The 22550-nt window shown below is 40.8% G+C and overlaps 2 protein-coding genes across 2 annotated transcripts in view; one reads left to right on the top strand and one right to left on the bottom strand.

The window, feature by feature from the left end:
- LOC309496988 (stonustoxin subunit alpha-like) overlaps nucleotides 1–5905 on the top strand; it is a 253685-nt gene extending 247780 nt beyond the window's left edge. The window contains exon 8 of the transcript XR_014205307.1: nucleotides 5476–5905. The gene's annotated coding sequence lies outside the window, so the exon portion shown is untranslated. The remainder of the gene's footprint in view (nucleotides 1–5475) is intronic.
- Nucleotides 144–22271, bottom strand: LOC309497281 (uncharacterized protein; the record flags this gene model as incomplete). The annotated part of the gene is made up of 6 exons (XM_082167508.1): nucleotides 22249–22271; nucleotides 2897–3084; nucleotides 1538–1735; nucleotides 1185–1271; nucleotides 213–454; nucleotides 144–149 (listed from the first exon to the last, which is right to left on the bottom strand). Exons 2-6 carry the CDS (start codon nucleotides 3030–3032, stop codon nucleotides 144–146), a joined length of 669 nt encoding a protein of 222 aa, XP_082023634.1. The 5' UTR covers nucleotides 3033–3084; nucleotides 22249–22271.
- Nucleotides 22272–22550: the final 279 nt, after the last annotated feature.

Raw genomic sequence — 22550 nt, 5'->3', positions numbered from 1 at the left:
ATCTCATGGTATCAAGATTCTATTGAATTGTCTCGTTAATTTTGTTAAGCTAAAACGTGTACTTAGTATAAAATGACATTAAATTCCCACACAGTTCACCTGATATGGATGTACTCTAAAATTAAAGCTGACAATATGCACTTTCACATCTGCATTGTAAAAAAAAATACTGGAGTACAGATATGGATTGCATTGCACTTCTTGGAACATACCGGTCTGATGGTCTCCTTGATGTCTAGATCTGCCACATCTTCAAGTGTGATGGTGGCTGTCTGGGGTGTTCCACCTAACAGCACATGAAGAACTGCAGGGCTAAGACCTGTCAGACGAGGTCCACCATGCAGAAAAGAATAGCCAACCATGATAAACATTTCATTCTGCGCCAAAACTTGTGAGGTGGAAGGGATTAGATGGTCAGGTTGGCCCTCAAAGAGTAAAGTGCCGCATGCATTTCCTACAGGGAAATAAACCAAAGATTTTTACATTTGAAGTTCACAGTTAGATTTTTTTTGACAGTCCCCAGTTTAAAGGTATACAATGAGTGATATAAAGATTCTGTATGTGCAAAAAACTGCATCTGATCTAACATCTTGTCTTTTTTTTTACACTATTATCACCTGTAAACATAAAAACACACAATGTAAAATTTGCTCTGAGGTGAAATTACACCTGTAGTTTAGTTTGATTAGTTTGTTTGGTCATTTGAACCACACCAGAGTTTGTTTGGAAGTGGACTGAGACCCATCTTTTCAGCGGGCTCAGTCTGCTTTTTTGATGCACACCAGGGTTCAGGTGGCAGCATTCACACTTATTGAAATGAACTGCACTAACAGAGCAATTGAACCAAACATGCCAAGTGAGAACACCCTTAGGGACATGTAAACGAACCAAGACCAGGAAGATGAGACCCTAAAAAGGACAGAATGCTTACTCATATAATTTTTTTTTCGCCATTGTCGCAAGTTTGCCCATCACAGTTCGGTACAGGCATCAGAACCGCGTCTCCATGCAGCAGATCTGTGTTTGTGTGTGTGAGGAATTAATGGGGGTTTTTTTGGGTCCAGACCAAACATACCAAGCGAACCGAGCTACAAGTGTGAACACACCCTAAAAGAAACCTTTAAGAACTTAATTTAGCTAAATTATTATTTTATCTTTATACCAGATTTGTCCAGTAAACTTACCAAAATCAACAGTAAAACCATGTTGCAACTTGTGCATTACCATACTTAAAAAGTGTCGATTCATACCATCCCCAATAGCCAAATCTCCTGAAAATACAAGAAATTACACAAAGTCAAAGGAGTGCACTAATATACTGTACAAAAATGTAAAGATAATTTTCTCCAATATTCTCCCCCATTATATGAAAATATGAAATTTATGCAGTATATGCTCAATTTATTTTAGAATATGATCTCAAGAAAGAGAAAAAAGCAAGAAAGCAGTGAGTAGACAATCAATGCTCTTATACATGTAATTAAATCAATAAGATGTACATCACATGTACAGCTTACTGTCTGTTAAGTTACAGTACCCTGTAATTTAGCTTGGAATGGTCTTGCCCAATCAATGTAGGGAGCCTTGTAGAAGTTGAGGATTGTTCCCTCTTGCTCCTCTACATCTTCTCCGATGTCTAGTTTAATTTTCAGGGTTGGCTCGTCTTCTTTTTTTTGCAGCCACTGTCTTCTGTAGTGGTCTGCTGCCAGTTCTGGACTGACAATGCCTTTCCAAGCTGGAAATGAAAACAGAAAAGTTGTTTAAAGCCACAGTACCAAGCTGTCTGAATCAACATGGTCTGCAACTCAATTGAGTCAATAAAGTCTCCATGAGATAATGTACTGTAAACCACACAGGCTCATACACTTAAATGGTTAGTTCACCCCCCAAAAAATATTTTCTGTCATTAATTCCTCTCCCTCATGTCGTTCCAAACTCGTAAACCTTTGTTCATCTTCGGAACACAAATAAAGATATTTTTATGAAATCCGAGAGGTTTCTGAACCAGCCGTAGGCAGCAACATCATTGCAACATTCAAGGCCCAGAAAGGCAGTTAATATATGGTTAAAATAGTCATGTGACTCCAGTGGTTCAACCTTAATATTATGAAGCGACGAGAAAACGTTTTGTGGGCAAAAGACAAACAAAAATAACAACTTTATTCAACAATCTCTTCTCTCTTGTCCTAAGCTGTTCAGATAGTGAAAACAGTCCCGTGTTCTATGTCAGAATTCTGGCTCATTATTGGCCAAGCTCCTGCATCAGCATCACACACATGTGTCGTGGTGATCACGTGACCAGCCTTGGCCAATAATGAGCCAGCGTTCTGACGTAGAACCTGAAGCGCTGGACTGTGTTTACTAGGTGAACAGCATAAGAGAATGAAGCTGAAGAGAAGAGATTGTTGAATAAAGTCGATATTTTTTTTATTTTTTTTTTGCACACAACATATTCTCGTCGCTTTATTACATTAAGGTCGAGCCACTGGAGTCACATGGAGTATATTAACCATGTCTTATATATCGTATATTACTGCCTTTCTGGGCCTTGAAAGTTTCAATGGCTGGTCCAGAAAGCTCAGATTTCATCAAAAATATCTTCATTTGTGTTCTGAAGATGAACAAAGGTCTTACGGGTTTGGAACATCATGAGGGAGAGGAATTAATGACAGAGTTCACATTTTTGGGTGAACTATCCCTTTACCAACACAGTCTGCATGGCTACAGTGGTCTAACTAGTATGAATATATAAGAAATGTGGACCAGGCTGAGTCAGACATTTTGCAATGTCTACATTGTAGATTTGGAATTTACATTTCACAATTAGAGCATGTTTCACAATAATGTCCGACTGTATTGAGTTAACTTGAGAACAAATGAATAAATCAACACTAACCCAAATCATCAGTTTTTACAGGTCTGGACCCTAATGGCATATCCTCTGGTGGAAGAGTAGCTGATGTGCTAGGTCTTGTGCGAAGTGTTGAGTCGACAGAGAAAAAAGAGGCACCAGTGCTGCTTTCAGAGTCCATTTGAACTCTTTCAGAGTCAGGCAGTGTAGATGTGGAAATAATCTCTGCAAAACTTAACATTAAAACATAAACACACATGAACACTCTATAACAAACAAAATTACACTTACACTCACACTCAGATCATTACACAAAATATATTTGCAAACATGGCATTGTGCATGTGGCACACCTGATTGCAGTCTGTATGAAGCTAACCTATCAGCTACCCCTCAAGCATCTGAAAGCATTATGATTAGTGCTGGGGTAAACGATTATTAATTAAACGATTAGTCGGGCGATTATTTTATCGATTAGTCGACTAATCTAACGACTAATTGGAATTATTTATCCTGTCTGTTATTCGCATATCTCTGTCGAGCCGTTACTCCGATGGATTTCAAACTCGACAGCTGTCTGGGCACGAGTAAGTGCAGTGCCAAGTTTGACGTTGTTTGGATGAGAAATGCAAAAGATATGTTAAATATATTGGTAAAAGAAGCACTTAGAAGGTTGTGGTTTAAAAATAAACATTCTGACATAAACACACTGTCAGCTACAATGTTTACTTCTGAATAATATAGTATAAATGTGATAAATCCTTTTTTTTTCATGCAATTAATCCATTGAATCAATATAAAAGTTAATTTTCACATTGAAACTGTTGAAAATACACAACAAAGTAAGTTGATCCACATATGACAGCCTCTGAACTCGGTCAATACTAATCTGGACTAAACATAGGCTACATCAGCCATCGCTGGAAATACCTTCTGAACGACGGCGACCTTCTTTTTTGACGGCGATCAGCTGTAAAATGGCTTAGGTCCTGCTCGGTTTTCGTTGACTTTGAGTACAAGAATTGAAAGTTTTTTAAAAGATCCCCTGGGGTTAACGTGTCAGCATTCGACAGAAGTTTGACGCTGTCGTGTGAGAACAAGCATCAGTCGGCATTTCTCTTCCTCCCGCGTGCCTCATCTTCTTAATCTCCTCACGTAAATGATTAGATTTCGATGGCTTACGTTTCTTCCCTACGGCAGAATCCACCACAGGTTCATCCATGTATTATTTTTTTTGTTTGTTTGTTGATCAAAAAGTGCAAAGTAGATAAGGAAAACTAGGATGCCGGGTGTCAGAGCGCCACCGTTACTGTTTACAATGCGTGGAATGGTGCGCTGTGATTGGTTGAGCGGATTTGTGGCATTCTGCAGAGAAAGGAGACGTGTGTGTGTGGCGAGCTGTACCTCCGGGAATGGTGCAAAAAAAATAAATAGATAATAAATAAAGAAGCGTCGACGCAAAAAATATGACGTCGACGTAATTTTGGCGTCGACGCGTCGACGTCATCGACGCACCGCTACAGCTCTAATTATGATTGCTAAAAGCCCAGTAATGTATAACTACAATCAGTAAATATTACATGATGTGCAGTCTACAGTGAGGACTTTTAACCCTCTGAGGTCGGCAAACGCGCCCCCGCGTTTTGCTGGATTTTCTTCACATTGTAGTACAATAAACTTAAATATACTTCCTGCTCAGCTACTGTTCGGACGCTCTTGCTTACTGCTCCGCGTTTTGCTCTATCGCTTTTACATTTTATCTCCTATTTTTTCTATATTTTATTTCCTTTATTTTATTTCCTTTTATCACCTAATTTTAACTTCAGCAAATCAGCACAGTGCTCATACGACAAAGTTTGGATTACTACAAAAACTGAGAATTCTTTTACCCGACCAGCTTACATACCGGGAAAGGAAAACACAACTGCCTACAAGGATAAGAGAAAATGCCTCTTCTGGAATCTACTTGCTGCACTAACTGCCACAGACTTTTACAAAGGATTGCAGTTCTAGAAACAAAGTTACTTACGGGACCACCAAACCAGACGGAGCACACAACAGAGCTTCGTCATGGACAGCCTCAGCATACAGCCGGTGAGTCCCATGAAACTAGTACTCCTCGACAGGTAGAGAAACAAGCCGATCGACTTACTAATCGATGGCACAAACAGGGAGCTAAACCCAAAGGCACTCGAGACATCAGATTGTCACGAGCATCACATATTACCGCAGTAGCATCCTCTACCCCAGATACAACTCTGACAAGGATTGCAAACACTGGTCTGCTACCACTGCCTATACATCTTGAGAACAGATTTGAAGTTAGAGGTCGACCGATTCATCGGTTTTGCCGATTAATCGGCACCGATAGTTGATTGGTGGAACTATCGTTATCGGCAAAAATACATACCGATAGTTTTTCCTGGTCGCGTCCGTTGCTGGAGCAGCTGAGAAGCGCGCGCTGTCATTCATTACACAGTAAGAGAGAGCTGAAAAGGTCTGCTGGCATCATGCAGTACAAGAGCGGCCTCTAGAGGTGTAATAAAAACTATCGCTGATGCCTCGTGTTGTTTATTTCGACACGTGATGCTGCGTGCTGCACTGAGAGCACACGCTGCGTGGAGAGCGCTGACATCAGATGCGCGTTTAAAGCACCGACAGCTAAAAGGTAGCCTATGTATACAGTACATTTTGTCATATCATTATAAAGTGATTAATTTGTTGACTAAATGCTGCATTAGTAGAGAAAGAACAGCACACCAGTATGTTTGTTTGCCTTCGAGGCTGAGAGGACGCTAACATTAGTAGGCTACCTCAAGCGGTTAAAACACTGACAAAAATAAACGTAAGTCCGACCCGAATGTTTAATGTCACAATTGTTACCTCTATTTGCATTAGTTTATATCCAGCTGGTCACTTTTATGCATTTAATATGCAGAGAAGTTGCATATTTAAAGCTAGAGACGTAAGATAGCAAACTGATATGTTCATACAGCCGACAGAAACATAATTATAAACAAATCAGAAAAGCATTAGATTTCGGTAATTTTTTCGTCATCACTTTAATACATGTGTGGTTATTTTGATTAGATAATCATCAAGTGTTTATAAAATAGAAGCAAAAGTGTGAGACTATACATTTAATATTTATGTCATTTCAATGCTCTGACATTGTAGATATTTAAGCATGACTGTTTGGATTTATATGAAATGATAACACTTACAATAAAATTCCATTTGTAACATTAACTAAGGTTAATAACTTCTGTATAAGGATTGTTCATTATTTGTTAATTAACATGTAGGCTACTAATACATTTTTAAATTAAGGTTTTTATTTGTTAACCATAGTTAATGCACTATCAAACTAACATGAATGATCAAGGTGCAATTGTATTGCTCAAATATTATACCGATCAAATTTTGTTACTTTTTTATTCATTAAGTTGGCTTGAAAAATAACAGTTTAATAGTTACATTTTGAGTGTAACTGGTTTTATTTGTTATTTAGAGTATTACTTTTTGTTTCAGTTTGAATTAATGTCTTTTATTGACTTCAATATTTATTCATATTATATATTTATATCATTTAGCATGTTTTCATGGTTCAATACAGTTTTATTATTTTTATAATAAAGTTCAGCACTGTTTTACTTGGAGTGTTATGTTTGTTTTTATCCAGTATCAATTTTAAAAACTATCGGTTGATTAATCGGTTATCGGCAAGTATGGCCCAACCTAGCTATCGTTATCGGTAAAATCCACTATCGGTCGACCTCTATTTGAAGTACTAATGAATGTAAATGAGGAATCCACAAATGTGATGAAAGTGATCGAACACAGACTGAATAGGCCAGTAGCTAACACTGATGCTAACTGGCGCTCAAGGTCGAGCAGACAGCGGCACTCAGCTCAGAGCGCAGCCGAGCCCAGGACTCTGATAGTGGGAGACTCCATAATCAGAAACATTAGCGGCAGGGATACAACTACATGCTGCCTTCCACAAGCAACAACTTCTGATATAAACAGGGAACTTCAGAACATTCTGATGAAACATAAGACTGCTAATCGACTCATCATACATGTGGGGAAGAATGATATTCATAAAGAGCAGTCAGAACTCCTTAAGAAGGATTTCAATAAACTTTTTGAAACACTTAAAAGACTGAAAGTTCAAACATTCATCAGTGGACCACTACCAGCAAGAGGAACAAACAGGTTTTCACGGTTGCTTGGGCTAAATACATGGCTGCAAAAAACCTGCAATATAAAAGGAGTAAACTTCATTGACAATTTCAATCTTTTCTGGAGTCAACGACAACTGTTTCATCGGGATGGCCATCACCCAAACAAACTTGGTTCAAGAGTGTTAAAGGACAATATCTACTTCTCCCTAAATCATCCTTCTGCGGTTTGTGCCAATCCACTCAATCTGAACGGCACACACACACCTGGACACAGTATGAATGACCACGGGACTTCACTTCAGCAGCAAAATGGACATGATAACACCACTCCGCCACAACAACCTCTGCTCACGGACACAATCTCAGCTGAGCCCTGCACACAGAGCTCACCACAGACAGCCATATCAGAACTGCTTGAAGATTCAGCACCCAAGGACGACTTCCTGGAAAACAGCCAGGGAAGCCAGGACAGCATATTACAGCCTCCTATAACACCAGAGCAACAGCCCCTTTCACCAGACACTTTCTCCCTCTCCCCTGCAACGCCACTACTGTGCTTCTCACAGAAAATGGAAGAACTGGTGCATGCTGGAACCAGACTATCCCACTCTTTTGCTGCAAGCCCCCAGATACCAACTAAAAAAAGACAGGCACCACTACCACCAAAGCCTGCGGGCCCAGCTCGCCCTCCCCCTCCTCCTGTGAGAGCTCTTCGGCCTCTGCCACAACGCCAGGGCCCACACCCTCCTCCTTCTGCTCGAGGTGAACCAAAAACAACTGATACCAGCTCTCAGTGATATGTGTCGGGTCCCCGTTTTGATAACAGTAACTTTCTCAAATGTTTACAAAACAAGCGGGAACCCAGTGTGCCTGTATCTTTCTCTATTGCTGTTCTATTACATGATAGAAAGTCTAAGGCCTTCAATAGCCGTACAGCAAACCCAACTAATCTGGTGCCTATTACACGTCAAACTAATATTGCTGTGGGGAAAAGTAAGTCTGTTAAGTTAGCTCTTTTAAACATTCGCTCACTTAAAAATAAATCACTTCTAGTCAACGACTTAATAACCACAAACAACCTGGATTTTATGCTTCTAAATGAAACCTGGCTAGAAGACAGCTGCAGTGCAACAATCCTCAATGAAACATCCCCTCCTAACTTTACTTTTATGAGTGTCTGCAGAGCTGTTAAGAGAGGTGGGGGTCTAGCTGCTCTTTTTAAAGATATCTATCAATGTAAGCAAATATCATTTGGGAATTACTTGTCTTTCGAATATCTGGGTATTGTGTTAAAAGGTGCTCCACGCATTTTACTTTTCATTATTTACAGGCCTCCAAAATACTCTCCAGCCTTTGCTGAGGACTTTACAGAACTGTTATAAACAATTACCTCAGAGTTTGACTGTTTTGCCATTGCTGGAGATTTTAACATCCATATAGATAATGCAGAAAACAATATGGCAAAAGAAATCAAAACTGTTTTAAAAACTTTTGATCTGACTCAGCATGTACATGGACCCACACACAATCGTGGACACACTTTAGATTTACTTATCAGTAAGGGTCTAAACATTTCATCGATTGTTATTAAGGATGTAGCACTGTCTGATCATTTCTGTATTTTCTTTGATATATTGATCTCTCCTGCCACTGAAGCTAGATCTGTGTCTGTCAAGAAGAGATGCTTAAATGAGAACACTAGTGTACTATTTATGAAGGCTATATCTTTAACACCAAGCATATCTGCAGACTCTGTTGATTTTCTCCTTGATTCTTTTAACTCAAAAGTTAAAGGTGTAATTGATGATATTGCTCCTGTGAAAGTCAGGAAGAAGAGTGGCAGACAAAAGGCACCTTGGAGAAACTCAACAGCAGTGCAAAATATGAAAAGACAATGCAGAAAAGCAGAGCGCATGTGGCGGAAGACAAAACTTGTAGTCCATTATAACATCTACAAAGACAGCCTTCATGCTTTCAATATGGAACTAGGCAAAGCTAGACAGACTTTCTTCTCAAATATTATAAACAGTAATTTAAACAACACACGCACTCTTTTTGCTACTGTAGAGAGACTGACAAACCCCCCAAGCCAGATTCCCAGTGAAATGCTCTCAGACAGCAAGTGCCGTGAGTTTGCTTCTTTCTTCTCTGAGAAAATCAATAATATCAGAAAGGTGATCAGCACATCCTTGACTTGCGCTGGGGTCAGACAGATCAAACCACCTGAGAAAGTAGTTACTATGTCTGATTTCAAAGAAATTGATGGCAAAATTTTGGAAGAAACCGTACAGCACCTTAAAACATCAACCTGCGCTCTTGACACACTTCCCACATCGTTTTTCAAAAGTGTGTTAAACAGTTTAGAAGCAGATCTTCTAGAAGTGGTAAATGCTTCACTTCTCTCTGGGAGTTTTCCAAACTCCCTAAAAACTGCAGTTGTCAAGCCCCTCCTGAAAAAGAGCAATCTGGATAAGACCATATTAAGCAACTATAGACCAATCTCAAATCTTCCTTTCATAGGTAAGATCATTGAAAAAGTTGTCTTCAATCAGCTGAACAAATTCTTATGCTCAAATGGATACTTTGACAATTTTCAATCTGGTTTCCGACCGCACCACAGCACAGAGACAGCGCTCATAAAGATAATAAACGATATTCGCTTAAATACTGACTCAGGCAAATTATCAGTGCTGGTACTACTCGACCTCAGTGCTGCATTTGACACTGTCGATCACAACATACTTCTGGACAGGCTGGAAAACTGGGTGGGGCTTTCTGGGATAGTCCTAAAATGGTTCAGGTCATACTTAGATGGGAGAGGTTATTATGTGAGTATAGGAGACCATAAGTCTGAGTGGACATCCATGACATGCGGAGTCCCTCAAGGCTCAATTCTTGCGCCACTCCTGTTCAACCTGTATATGCTCCCAATGAGCCAAATAATGAGAAAGAACCAAATCGCTTACCACAGCTATGCAGACGATACACAGCTGTACTTAGCCCTACCGCCCAACGATTATAGCCCCATTGACTCCCTGTGCCAATGCATTGATGAAGTCAACAGTTGGATGTGTCAAAACTTTCTTCAGTTAAACAAAGACAAAACTGAAGTCATTGCGTTTGGAAACAAAGATGAAGTTCTCAAGGTGAACGCATACCTTCACTCTAGGGGTCAAACAACCAAAAATCAAGTCAGGAATCTTGGTGTGACACTAGAGTCAGAGCTTAGTTTCAGTAGTCATGTCAAAGCAATAACTAAATCAGCATACTATCATCTGAAAAATATTGCAAGAATTAGATGCTTTGTTTCCAGACAAGACTTAGAGAAACTTGTGCATGCTTTCATCACCAGCAGGGTGGATTATTGTAATGGACTCCTCACTGGCCTTCCCAAAAAGACCATAAGACAGTTGCAGCTCATACAGAACGCTGCCGCCAGGATTCTGAGCAGAACCAGAAAATATGAACATATCACACCAGTCCTCAGGTCTTTACACTGGCTCCCAGTTAAACTTAGGATTGATTTTAAAGTATTATTACTGGTATATAAATCATTCAATGGCCTAGGACCTCAATACATTGCAGATATGCTCACTGAATATAAACCCAACAGATCACTCAGATCATTAGGATCATATCAGCTTGAAATACCAAGGGTTCACTCTAAGCATGGCGAGTCTGCTTTTAGCTATTATGCCAGCCGCAGCTGGAACCAGCTTCCAGAGGAGATCAGATGTGCTCCTACTGTAGTCACATTCAAATCCAGACTCAAAACACATCTGTTTAACTATGCATTTACTGAATGAGCACTGTGCCAATGTTCGTCCGACTGTTTGTACTGTATTTTATTTTTAATTTTTCTAAACTGTTTTAATTATTCTTATTTCTTTTTATTATTTTAATTTCTTCTATGTAAAGCACTTTGAATTGCCATTGTGTATGAAATGTGCTATATAAATAAACTTGCCTTGCCTTGCCTTGCCTTGCCTTGCCTTGCCTAAATTACTCCGTCATTTATGGTTATACAGAAAAAAGAAACATAAAAAAAGAATCTGTGATATTTCTACTTTTGTATGTGTCCACTTACAATCAAATCAAAACATTGTGCTTTTGTAAAATAAAGAAAATAAACAGGGTGTGCGTTCTGCCTCTCCGTCGCGGTGAACTTTTTTTTCTTGAGCACGTCTATAAACTGAAACAAAACTCAGCGAATACTTGTCACACATTTATGAGCCATATACCTTTATACACATTTAAGTGTGTACTTTTAAATGATCGGATTCAAACTGAAAACAAATATTCTCTGTTTAAGTAATTTGTATAAAACCAACAGGATGTCCAGTATCTCAAACGCTTGCTAATTACTTTTAATTTGACCACGCCCACTCGCGCAAAAGTGATTCACATGCAAATCGTCCACATGCAACGCGAACGCCCTCGTTACCTCAAACACTGTTAATGAAAAATTCATTGTTCTTGTACCATTCATTTAAACTTGTTGATTTCACCAGTCCATACTAGCTTGAGATATAAGATGCCTTTAAGGAAATTTACAGAAACTGGGAAAGGAGGAGTCAAGAATGTCAGAAACCTGTATAAAATGTCTCAGTTTTATTATGTCAAGAGGCTTTTCTGTTTCACATCTGGGTGGCTGCGGTTGCGAAAAGATTCCTCAAAGAATAAAGCCTTTTCTTCTTTATTACAATTTTGCCTTTTGAGTGTTGTCTTACACCTGTGATGCTGTTTTTCCAAGTGAGATAAAAATTGCTATGACAGCTGGTGTCAGAAGTTAGGATCCTGTGCGGACGCTTCTTCTCCTGGTCCTGAGAACGGATTTGACGGGAAAGTGCACAACCTCGGCAGCAACAGGCGGCCGTCTCATACCTCGACAGTTTGGGATAGAAACTCAACAGATTACGGGAGAGAGAGCAATTCCGCATTCAGGGCCAGTGAAGGAAGCTCCCACCAGGACAAGAATCCGCGGATTGCGGGAGAAACAAACAAAAAAAAAAGCATCTGGGTAAGACACGGCAAATTGTTTTATTGAAGTTGAGTGTAATTTGATAATTGTGAGTGAACGTGAACCATATTGGCTGAGTTTTGCTTTTTGGTACGAGCGAGAGGTGAGTCAGTTAATCACAAATTTTATGGGGAGAAATTGATCTGACAAAGCAGACCAGTTTCTGCCTCACTTAGCTCGTTAGTGGACAGGGGATCCACTGGTGATTCAGAGAAATCACAGCTGCTGAGATGATTACGTTCTATTCGAAATTTATGTAAACCTTAGAGAAAGTTTAAAACAGGATTAAGAAGTTTCTGGGTGATTGTGCTCTACTCGAAGTTTTACCACATTGAATTGAGTCAAGCGAATAAGCGCACGTGGGGGAACTTTGAGTGGAACGTAATTACAAGACCAGGTTGAATTAATCAAGTAAAAAGAATTGAGCAAGCGAATAAGTGCACGTGAGAAAACTTTGAGTGGAACGTAAACAAGCAGAGGTCCGTCCGATCTCGGAGTAAAAGATCGGGTCTGTCGAAGACGTTTGACAGATTCTGTAAGACACGTGTCGAATTGTGAAATCCAGAAAAGAGGAACTCAGCCAAAAATGGGGTCATCTAACAGTAAACCAGATCATTTTTATACACCAATTTTCTGTCAGATGAGAAATAATTATGGTGGTAAATGTATGACTGACATACAGAAACTGATCAAATATCATGATTTCCCTGAAGCGGGAACATTGAGTAAAATAAGACTTAATGTCGTGAAAGAGTCAGTGGAAAAGAATGCAGGGAAACAGAGTGGCTGCTGTGTGTGTGTTAAGCATGTATGTGTGAATTGCGAACCGACTATACAGTGTTGGGTAGAGGAAGCTGATAGACGAGAACGAAAACAAATACAAAAAGAATTAGCATTTAATGCCGAGAATGTTGTATGTGTGAAAACGGTTCCACTGGAACAGAATGCTACTAATAAGACGAATGAATGTGTCTCTCCACATGTGACCGGGGAGGCGACGGCTCCGCCGCCCGCGTACAATTTAACACACTACCCAGTGGCGGAGATCTCGGCCCTTAAGTTGGACTCCGATTTGGACCGCTCTCCACCAGTCCCCCGACCCACACAAGAACCGGCACAGAACAGAGCGCAAATCGAACTGGAGGAAGCCAATCGAAGAGCAGCGCGAGCAGAGGCAGATGCAAGAACAGCGCGAGCAGAGGCAGATGCAAGAACAGCACGAGCGCAGGCGGAAGCCGCAGAGCGACTTACACAAATGTTGACAGCAAGGCTTCAGATACAACTACCAGCACCGCCAGTACAGCAGGGGGAGGCAGACTCCTCGGCACAGGCTGCGACAAGCGGTGAAGAAGACGGAGAGGGGGAAGTTTCCGGGGAAGCAGTTCCGGACACCCCGAACGACGAAAGACCGGGGACAAGCGCCCTGCCAATGCTCACAAGATCACAAGTGAAGCAAGAAAAGGTCAGTTTCACAGCGGCAAAGGTTAAAGTGTCGAATGTGACTGCTCCGATGGTTGAAGTTGCAGGCACGGACGGCCCAATGCTAGTTTTCAGAGCATGGACTATGTCAGACATGAAGGATGCAATGGCACATTTGCCAGATCCGCGAGACGCGGGCGAGAACTTTGCCAGCGAACTGCTCGCAGTGTGTAAAGAATTCAGCCCCACCACACAAGAACTGAAACGATTGCTAACTGTAAAAATGGGCGCTGCAAACTGGGGCAAAGTGTCTGGCAAGTTGACAAAGGCAGACGTTAGGAGAGTGCACACCAACTGGGACCATGTCAGCAACGAACCGTACAAGAACGAAGTGGAAAACTTCTCAAAGCACATCATAGAAGCTTTCCCTGCGCGTGTGGACACCGAGAAAATCACGTGCTGTGTCCAGGAAAAGGACGAAACGGTGAGAAGCTATTATTTCAGACTTTTTGAGACATTTGCAAAGTACAGTGGCTTAACTGAGCCAGAAGACAGGGGAACAAAGGCAAGCACGTGGGAGAAACATCTGATGGGCTATTTCCTGCAAGGGCTAAAACCCGAGATCAGGAGGGGAGCGAAAACCAGCTATGTAGGCTGGGAAGACGGTCGTCTGAATAGAATGCTGCAACATGCCATTCATGCCGAAAAAGACGTCGAAGAGAGGAGCGGGAAGAAAAAGCCCGTCACAATGGTTGTTATGCAACAACAACAATCACAACAACCCAACAAGCCTGAATATTCCAGATCAAACCCTGCTAATAGAAGAGGACAGAAGGAAAGAGCTGCTGGGGTAAGATGGAGCTGTTACATTTGTGCAACGAATGACCACGTGACCAGAGACTGTACAAAATGTAGATTTTGCAAGGAGAAAGGACATTGGAGCTCCGAGTGTCCGGCCATGAAGTCTGATTGAAACGAGGGGACTGGAGAGCGGGACGGAAGGGGTCCTGCTTTTTTGGGCCGATCTCTGGCTACAGCAAAGGGAAGTGAAAATATTCTTACTAACACATGCACACACGACGCAAACACAAACACATACACTGATTCTCTTTCCGCTTCTTGCAATGAAGAAACTGCTTGCAAACCACTTTGTGTGTCTGATGAAACTGTGAACAAAGCTGTGAATGATGAGTGTATGAGATTGTACAAAAGCGCAGGGTTTTCTGAAATGCCTATTTATCCATTACGGGTCAAAGGGGTAGTTTTTGAATTCTTAGTCGATTCTGGAGCGAGCCTGTCAACATTACGACCATGTGATTTACCATGCGTTCCGAGTTTAACCGGGAAAGTGTTTGAGAGCACTTCAGCGTCTGGGCATTTGATTTCTGACCGGTTAACCGAGCCGTTAGAGTGCGAAACGGAGGGTGGACGCTTTTTCAAGCACGAGTTTGTTTGGTCACCCGGCTGTCCCGCACCTCTGATGGCTCGTGATCTAATGTGTAAATTAAATTTGTCTATCTGTGCTGATCAGTATGGAATTAGCATCGAGGAGACACCACAAATTACTTGCACTAAATTTGAGCCGAAGTGGGCTTATGTCTGGCAGGTTACAGATATTGATGGGGCAGAAAAGATTTTGAAATTGGCAAAGAATCGTACAAACCCAGTCAATACAGAGTTTATGACAAATGAGAAAATGCATTGTACTTCACATGTGGTGGCAGAGCGTGATTCAAATTTTGAGAAAATGTGGTTTAATGCTGTGCAGAATGAGAGTGTGAAATTTGACAGGATTTTCTGGACGGAGAATGTGTGTGCGTTGTCTGCAGTGTTGTCTGACAGTCAGAAGGCTTGCTATCTGATGACAGAGAACACTGCATGCCACTTATCTGTCTCGAAGGCCATAAGCCAGCAATGGAGAGATGTAGGGCTGTTTGTGAAAGAGTGTTTATCTGCCACAGACTGGGTGAAAGTTGACACACACACAGCAGAGAGCAAGAGTGTGGGGGCATTTAAATCGAACTGTGATTTTAAACTTGAGGTCAAAAGAGACATGATTGTTATTGGAAAAAATGTGACAGCACAGGGGGATATTTCTGCTTCAGAAATCGATATTTCTTTGGCCATTCTGCTTCCAGACAAGATCGCAGTCTGCAAATGCGCAGCGCACACTAACGATAAGACTTCTATCTCAACAGGCAATGCCAGAGCAGATATGGCGGCAAAAACAGCGGCAAAGGCCCAGACTGAAGCAGATAGCAGCGCCGCCACCTGCGTATCAATTGACATTAACCTTCATAACAACATTTCTCCTTGTTTACAGAGCATGCAGTTTTTTTCCACAGGAGCTGAGAAAAACAAATGGAAGGCAGCAGGCTGCCGCCTTGTGGATGGTGTATGGACATCTGTTGAGGGGAAGCCGTGCCTGCCAAGCCACTTTTTCCAGCATTATTCTAAATTGACACATGGGAAAGACCATGTGTCAAAGGCGGGGATGATTATGCAAATGAGAGAATTGTGGTTTACCAAAGGGTTCACAATATATGCTGAAAATTTTTGCAAAAAATGTGTGATTTGTACCGCATACAACATTGCACGGGGCATCAAAACACCGCTGGCAAGCCAGCCAGCCCCAGACGGGCCATTTGAATATTTGATGGTCGATTTCATTGAACTGACCCCTTGTGGAAAACAGAAATATTGTCTGGTTTTTGTTGATATGTTTTCGAAGTGGGTGGAAATTTTTCCCACCTCAAAACAGGATGCTGCGGCAGTGGCGAAAGCGCTGCTAACCGAGATCCTGCCCCGATGGGGCGTGCCAAAGAAGATAAGCTCAGATAACGGGCGTCATTTCGTCAATGAGACGATCAAACAGGTGGGTCAGTTCTTGGGAATCGATCTGAGAACACACTGTGCATATCACGCTGCCAGCGGAGGTGCGGTTGAGCGTGAGAACCAAACGGTAAAAACCAAGTTGGCAAAATGTTGCGAAGAAACGGGGTTGTCATGGGTGAAGGCACTACCCATTGTACTGATGTACATGAGAATGAGAAAGAGAGTAAAAACGAATTTGAGCCCATTTGAAATTCTATTTGGTAGACCACCATTCATGGGGATAGTGGGGGAAAAGAGGCGGCTTCCATCAACAGATGTGTGTGAGAATGAAATGTTGAATTACTGCAAGGAAATGTCGTGTCTGTTATCTGCTGTTTTTGTGCAGGTGAAAGCAGCCCAGAGCAAGGTAGCAGAGACGTTCCTGCACAACGTCAGGCCAGGTGATTACGTGGTGATCCGCGACCTCAGGAGGAAAAGCTGGAGAGCGAAACGGTGGCTAGGACCGTTCCAAGTCTTGCTGGTCACTTACACGGCGGTGAAGGTTGGGGAACGAGCGACTTGGGTTCATGCCAGCCACTGCAGGAAGGTTCCGCCCATATCGGAAGAGCAACAGGAGGAGGAGTCCCAAAGACAGCAGCAAGCTCAACAATAAGCCCTAAAGACAAGCAGGTGCAAGATCACTCAGAGAAAGTGGTGAGACCAGTGTGCAGAATAAAGCCATTTGTACAGTCAGAGACATTGACCATTGAACTAACAAAACGTAAAGATTTACTGGCAACAGATCCCCACATTCTAGCAGCAGCAACAAGCGGAGTGAAATACGAGCTGTGAGAAGGAAGCTGGGAGAAAAGGAGGGTTCTGATTGCACAGGCAGTATCAGATTGCACACTGCACATCAACAAAGACTGATAAGACTCTGAGTGGTAAAAACACAGTTGCAGAATTAGACAAGATGGATCGTTCAAAGCCATGGCATCCATTCAGAATACCAGGAATGTGCGGACTTTGTAAAAGCACGTTCATCTTAACCTTGATATCAGTGACTATTTGTTCTGAAACATCTGTGCTGAACAGCATCATCAGACAGCGTGATAAAAGAGACACATTCACGGAAGTGGAGCCGGTGAAAGGACTGCACGGAAGCATCATCACGATAGAGGAGGAATCAAGTGTGGCTTTCAAGTGTAACCCATTCCAAAAGAACTGTCTTGGGTGCGATGGACATAACCAAGAGCACGCACATTTCTACTTCTGCGAAAGCCCATGTAAGTGGACCGACGTTAAAGCATACGCTCATCACTACAGGACAGAATACGATGAAAGATTTCAGGTGTACGCTGAAGACAAAACGAGTAACAACAGATACGGGATGAGAGTGGAATTGAAACATGCGACACGTGCTGACCAAGGCAGGTACTACTGTGCCCTGGACTTGACTGAAACTGACTGGTATGAGACAATAGACATTATGGTAGTCGAGGCAACCAGACCACAAGCAGCAACAACGACGGCACCTTTCTTGTCACCTGTGCCACCCGAGGTCGAACAGGCTACTGAGGAAGAACTGGCCTGGATGGGGGACGAAGACACTGGCAAAGGTCAGATAAATCCTGAAGTAAAGAAAGCAATGATGAAATGCCAGGGGAATAAAGCGTGTGCGCTGGCACTGCTACAGAAGGAGGAGTTACAGATCAAGACAAGTTGCTGGATGTGTCTTCAAATGTCTCACGCATGGAAAGCTGTCCCTCTAGCGGCAGCTACTGTCAACGAAACCAAGTGTCTGATTCCTCAACAAATGACTGATGTGCTGAAAACTGTCGTAGAACTAGAAAGGGGAAAGACACCAACGAAACAGCCTGCTGACAGCTGTGACCATATACAGCAGTACAATAACACCGAAATTGCAATTCCACCTCTGAGGGTAACATTTGCAAAGGGTGATGTTTGCGTTTGTTTCAACAGACCGAGATCACTGAAAGTTGGGTGGTCTGATTGCAGAATCAAAATCAACGTGCTGGATGGGACAATGGACAATTGCACAGCAAACGTTAACGACAAAGAAATTACCTTTAAGTGTCCATTTGATAAACCGTACCAAAGTTCACCTGCAGCAGTTTGGGTCTGTGGTGATAGAGCATATCACCGTATGCCAAAAAAGGACTGGTCAGGGTGTTGTTATCCAGCTTTAATGAATGTGGGTACTTCTGTGTATTTGCCAAACAAAGTGGGTAAAAGAGAAAAGAGAGATATTAAGATTTTGCCTGACGCTTTGCCAAATAGTTATGCAGGATATACATTGGCAGACCCGTGGACAACGCCAGGGGCAAACATAGGTTGGTCAATTTTCCTGGGGGTGGGAACAACTGTAGCAATCAACAAGATCAATGGGTTAGCATGGACGATACTAGCAATAGCCAATAGCACAGAAAATGCCCTTACCTTAATAAACGATGAGATGAAACTAGTTCGCGAAGCTTTGATCCAGAATAGATTAGTTTTGGACATTCTCACGGCAGAAAGGGGTGGAGTTTGCAAAATGTTGGGGGTATCATGTTGTTTTAATATTCCTGATTACAGTGACAACTTAACTAATATCATCGAGCACATGAGAGAAGCTGTAAAAGAGCCGCCTCAGGCTGCTGGTAGTGAGTGGATGGAGTGGCTGATGTCCGCATGGTCAGGGTGGTTTTTCAGAATAATTCAAACTGTTTTGCCAATTGTTGGTATGGGATTATTAGTTCTGCTCTGTTTACCATGCATCTTGAGGTGCATTTCAAGCTCAGTACAAAGACTGATTCGAGCAGGGACAGCCAAAACAATGACATCAGTACAAGCAGTAACAATAACTATGCGTTTAGCTACTGATGAGCAGCAGTATGACTATGACAGCGACGAGATTTACACAGAGATGTGATAAATTATTATTATTTTTTTATTTTTTTTTGCCTTTCTGGAACAATGAACGGGTTTTCCTAAAATTTGATTGTTTAAGTTTTGATATCATTGATTGACTGTACTATTTACTATTCTTTTATTAATGTTATTTCTTTTTTCCATTTTAAGAATGATGATATGTTCAGAAGGTTAAAAACAGCGGTCATCCATGTTACGAGGTGACGTACAAGTGGAAGGGTTTGAAATGAGGGACTTTTGAATGTATTTTTGTATTTTGTTTTAAATTTTTCTTTATCATAAGACTGTGAAATCAGATATGGAGTGATGAAGTTTTCCATACTATTACTTTTTCTTCATAATAGGGTGACCGAGGGCCCAGCCCAGCTGGGGACGCGATAACAGTGTTTATCCGACTAGCCCGGCCTTATATGAATCCTTATTTGCTTAGGGGGGGGGGGGGGGGGGTAGAACCAGTCCATACTAGCTTGAGATATAAGATGCCTTTAAGGAAATTTACAGAAACTGGGAAAGGAGGAGTCAAGAATGTCAGAAACCTGTATAAAATGTCTCAGTTTTATTATGTCAAGAGGCTTTTCTGTTTCACATCTGGGTGGCTGCGGTTGCGAAAAGATTCCTCAAAGAATAAAGCCTTTTCTTCTTTATTACAATTTTGCCTTTTGAGTGTTGTCTTACACCTGTGATGCTGTTTTTCCAAGTGAGATAAAAATTGCTATTACAGCAAAACACCAAAACACTTCACAAGTCTCTGCTTTTCGTCGAGTTTGGAAGACACGTCTGAGCTTACATTGGATTTACCCCCAGAAGAAGAAGAACGCGATTTGAAGACAAGAAAGATGTAAGGTAAGAAATTCTTACTTATTAGTTTATGGTATTGTTGCATAAACTTCACATTGCAGTTGAACTGTTGCTAGATATATGGTGAATATTATACTATTTAGACCCGTGTTTACTGTTAAATACTATTTGTGGATATCTGCTCAAACATAGATATGTATAACCATAATGTTTAATATTTTGGAGCGCGATGGCGTTTGAATGTATCATATTTTGGAGCCGCTGTGGGTTTGAATGTATCATATTTTGGAGCGCTGTGCGTTTGAATGTATCATATTTTGGAGCGCGCTGTGCGTTTGAATGTATCATATTTTGGAGCGCGCTGTGGGTTTGAATGTATCATATTTTGGAGCGCGCTGTGGGTTTGAATGTATCATATTTTGGGCGATTGCGTTTGAAAGGAAAAATGCACCAAACATTAGGCTTTATGTTTTTACTATTATCTCATTTCATATCATCATAACGAATGGAAACATTTGAAGTAACATAAGATAATCAATATATTTTTCTCTAGCATTGTTACTGAAATCTTTTGGAAGATTTATAGGCTGCTATAGGTTATTGTTATAATAAGAAACATTTGTGAGATATATAAGAAACATTTGTGTGTGTGTGTGTGTGTGTGTGTATTCTGTGAATTTTAAAAAGCAATTTTAACCAGAAAAATCTAAAATGTATTCCCAAAATCGTGCAGGCCTAGTTTCTCTTGATACCAGTATGTTCACTTTTTTTCTTTTCTTTCAGGGACCAGATGCAACTGAGTCCTGCTGACTTCAACATTCACTTGAGTCTCTGTACATGAACATGGTAAAGTGAAAATCAAACACCTTGGAAATGAAAGGTATGTACAATGTTTTTAGGAATGGCACAAAGGTCTCTGTCTTTGGATCATTGTTTTCAATGTGCTCTTTTGTCATTTGTTGTGTATTTTTGGATTATGTTGTGTTGTAAATAAATCCAAACAATCTAAAAGCCATTATTTTTTAAATTTCCTCATTCTTTGTGCAAGGTTGCTCTGAATGACAGGGCCTGATCACTCCTAATAGGGCAGTTAGGGGAGTGTCTTTGTCTTTCTCAGGTGTTGAAGGCTTACATATTCATGAGATGATCACGCCTCTTCGCATATGGCTCTTCACACAAAACACGTCTTAGAAATTTTAAATCAATATATTGTCTTATCTGAATGAGCAGTCAGGGTGATTTTCACATAGTTTTGGAGCAAATATTCTAGGCTACGTGATACAATTTTCAAAAGTCTTGTGAAGAAATAATCAGTATGGGTTTCATGGCCTTATTTCAGTGACAATTTTTTTTGGTATTATCACAAACCACGCATAAATGTCATTATCTCAAAACTACAAACTTTTACATACATGCTGCTGATATATTATTGTAGCAGAGTTTGTGCTAAATACAGTGTAATAAGACTTTAGCCATGACAATGTCACAAGTAACAGAAATAAGCACAAATGTCAGAGCATGTCAGAACACCTCCAGGGCCAGAAAACAGCTCAGACCTCAGAGGGTTAAAGAAAGTTATAATTTTGTAAGCATGACTTTACACCAAATTAAAGATTAAGCTTACTTTAGTAACTTTACAATGTTCTTTGTAATAATGTGCTGGGTGATATGAAAATTATTATATATTTTTTTTTTAAACATTTTCATGATTCACAAATTTTATCTAGATTTCCTTGCTTTTCACTAAACATACTAAACAAATAGCAAGACATACTAATTCAAATAAATATTTTATATCTTATAAGACTATTTTAATTAGTCTGCCAATGTGAGAAATACGAGTTGTTTTAAATCTGGATGTTACAATTAAGCTTTTTTCACCTTTTCAGAAAGTGAATCAATTTAAATTAGTGATATAACAGCACTGGCACAGTTTTTTTGTTTTTGTTTGTTGTTTTACATCAAGCTTGCGATACCTTTCACCACATGAACTTGCATGGTAGGCAACAATCTCTGCAGGAAACTGCTTTCCACAAATTGGACAGGAGTCCTAAGGGCCAAGTGGTTATAAAGAGGTATATAAATTTAACAAACCTGGAACTGAAAATACTACAGTGGTATATGAACCGAAGAATAAAAGATACTGAAGTTTGTGATATCAGTCTGTGTCATTTTTTTCTGGATTGCAGCTTTAATATTAACCTGAAACATCATTGATGGCTTACCACACAAATAAGGTCTGACTCCTGTCCTGCTGACTGGTCTACTGTCTGGTCTGCTTCCTCTTCAGATTCATCTTTCTTTGAATATAAAACACACAAAAAAAAAAACCTTTATAACAATGACTTGTCAGCTGAAAACTGAATTACACTACAATGATTCAATCAAACCATAGAAGAGGACATGAAGTGTTATATTTATTTTATAAAACAACTAGAATTTAGAAGACAACTTACATTATCTCCACAGGACTCAATGTGGAACTGTATCAGGGGCAGAGGAATCAACTTGCCACAAGTCATGCATG

This window comes from Leuciscus leuciscus (assembly GCF_965113295.1).
Source record: "Leuciscus leuciscus genome assembly, chromosome: 4".
Classification (NCBI taxonomy): domain Eukaryota; kingdom Metazoa; phylum Chordata; class Actinopteri; order Cypriniformes; family Leuciscidae; genus Leuciscus; species Leuciscus leuciscus.
The sequence above is the reverse complement of the archived record's forward strand: the minus strand, read 5'-3'. Positions and strand labels throughout refer to the sequence as shown.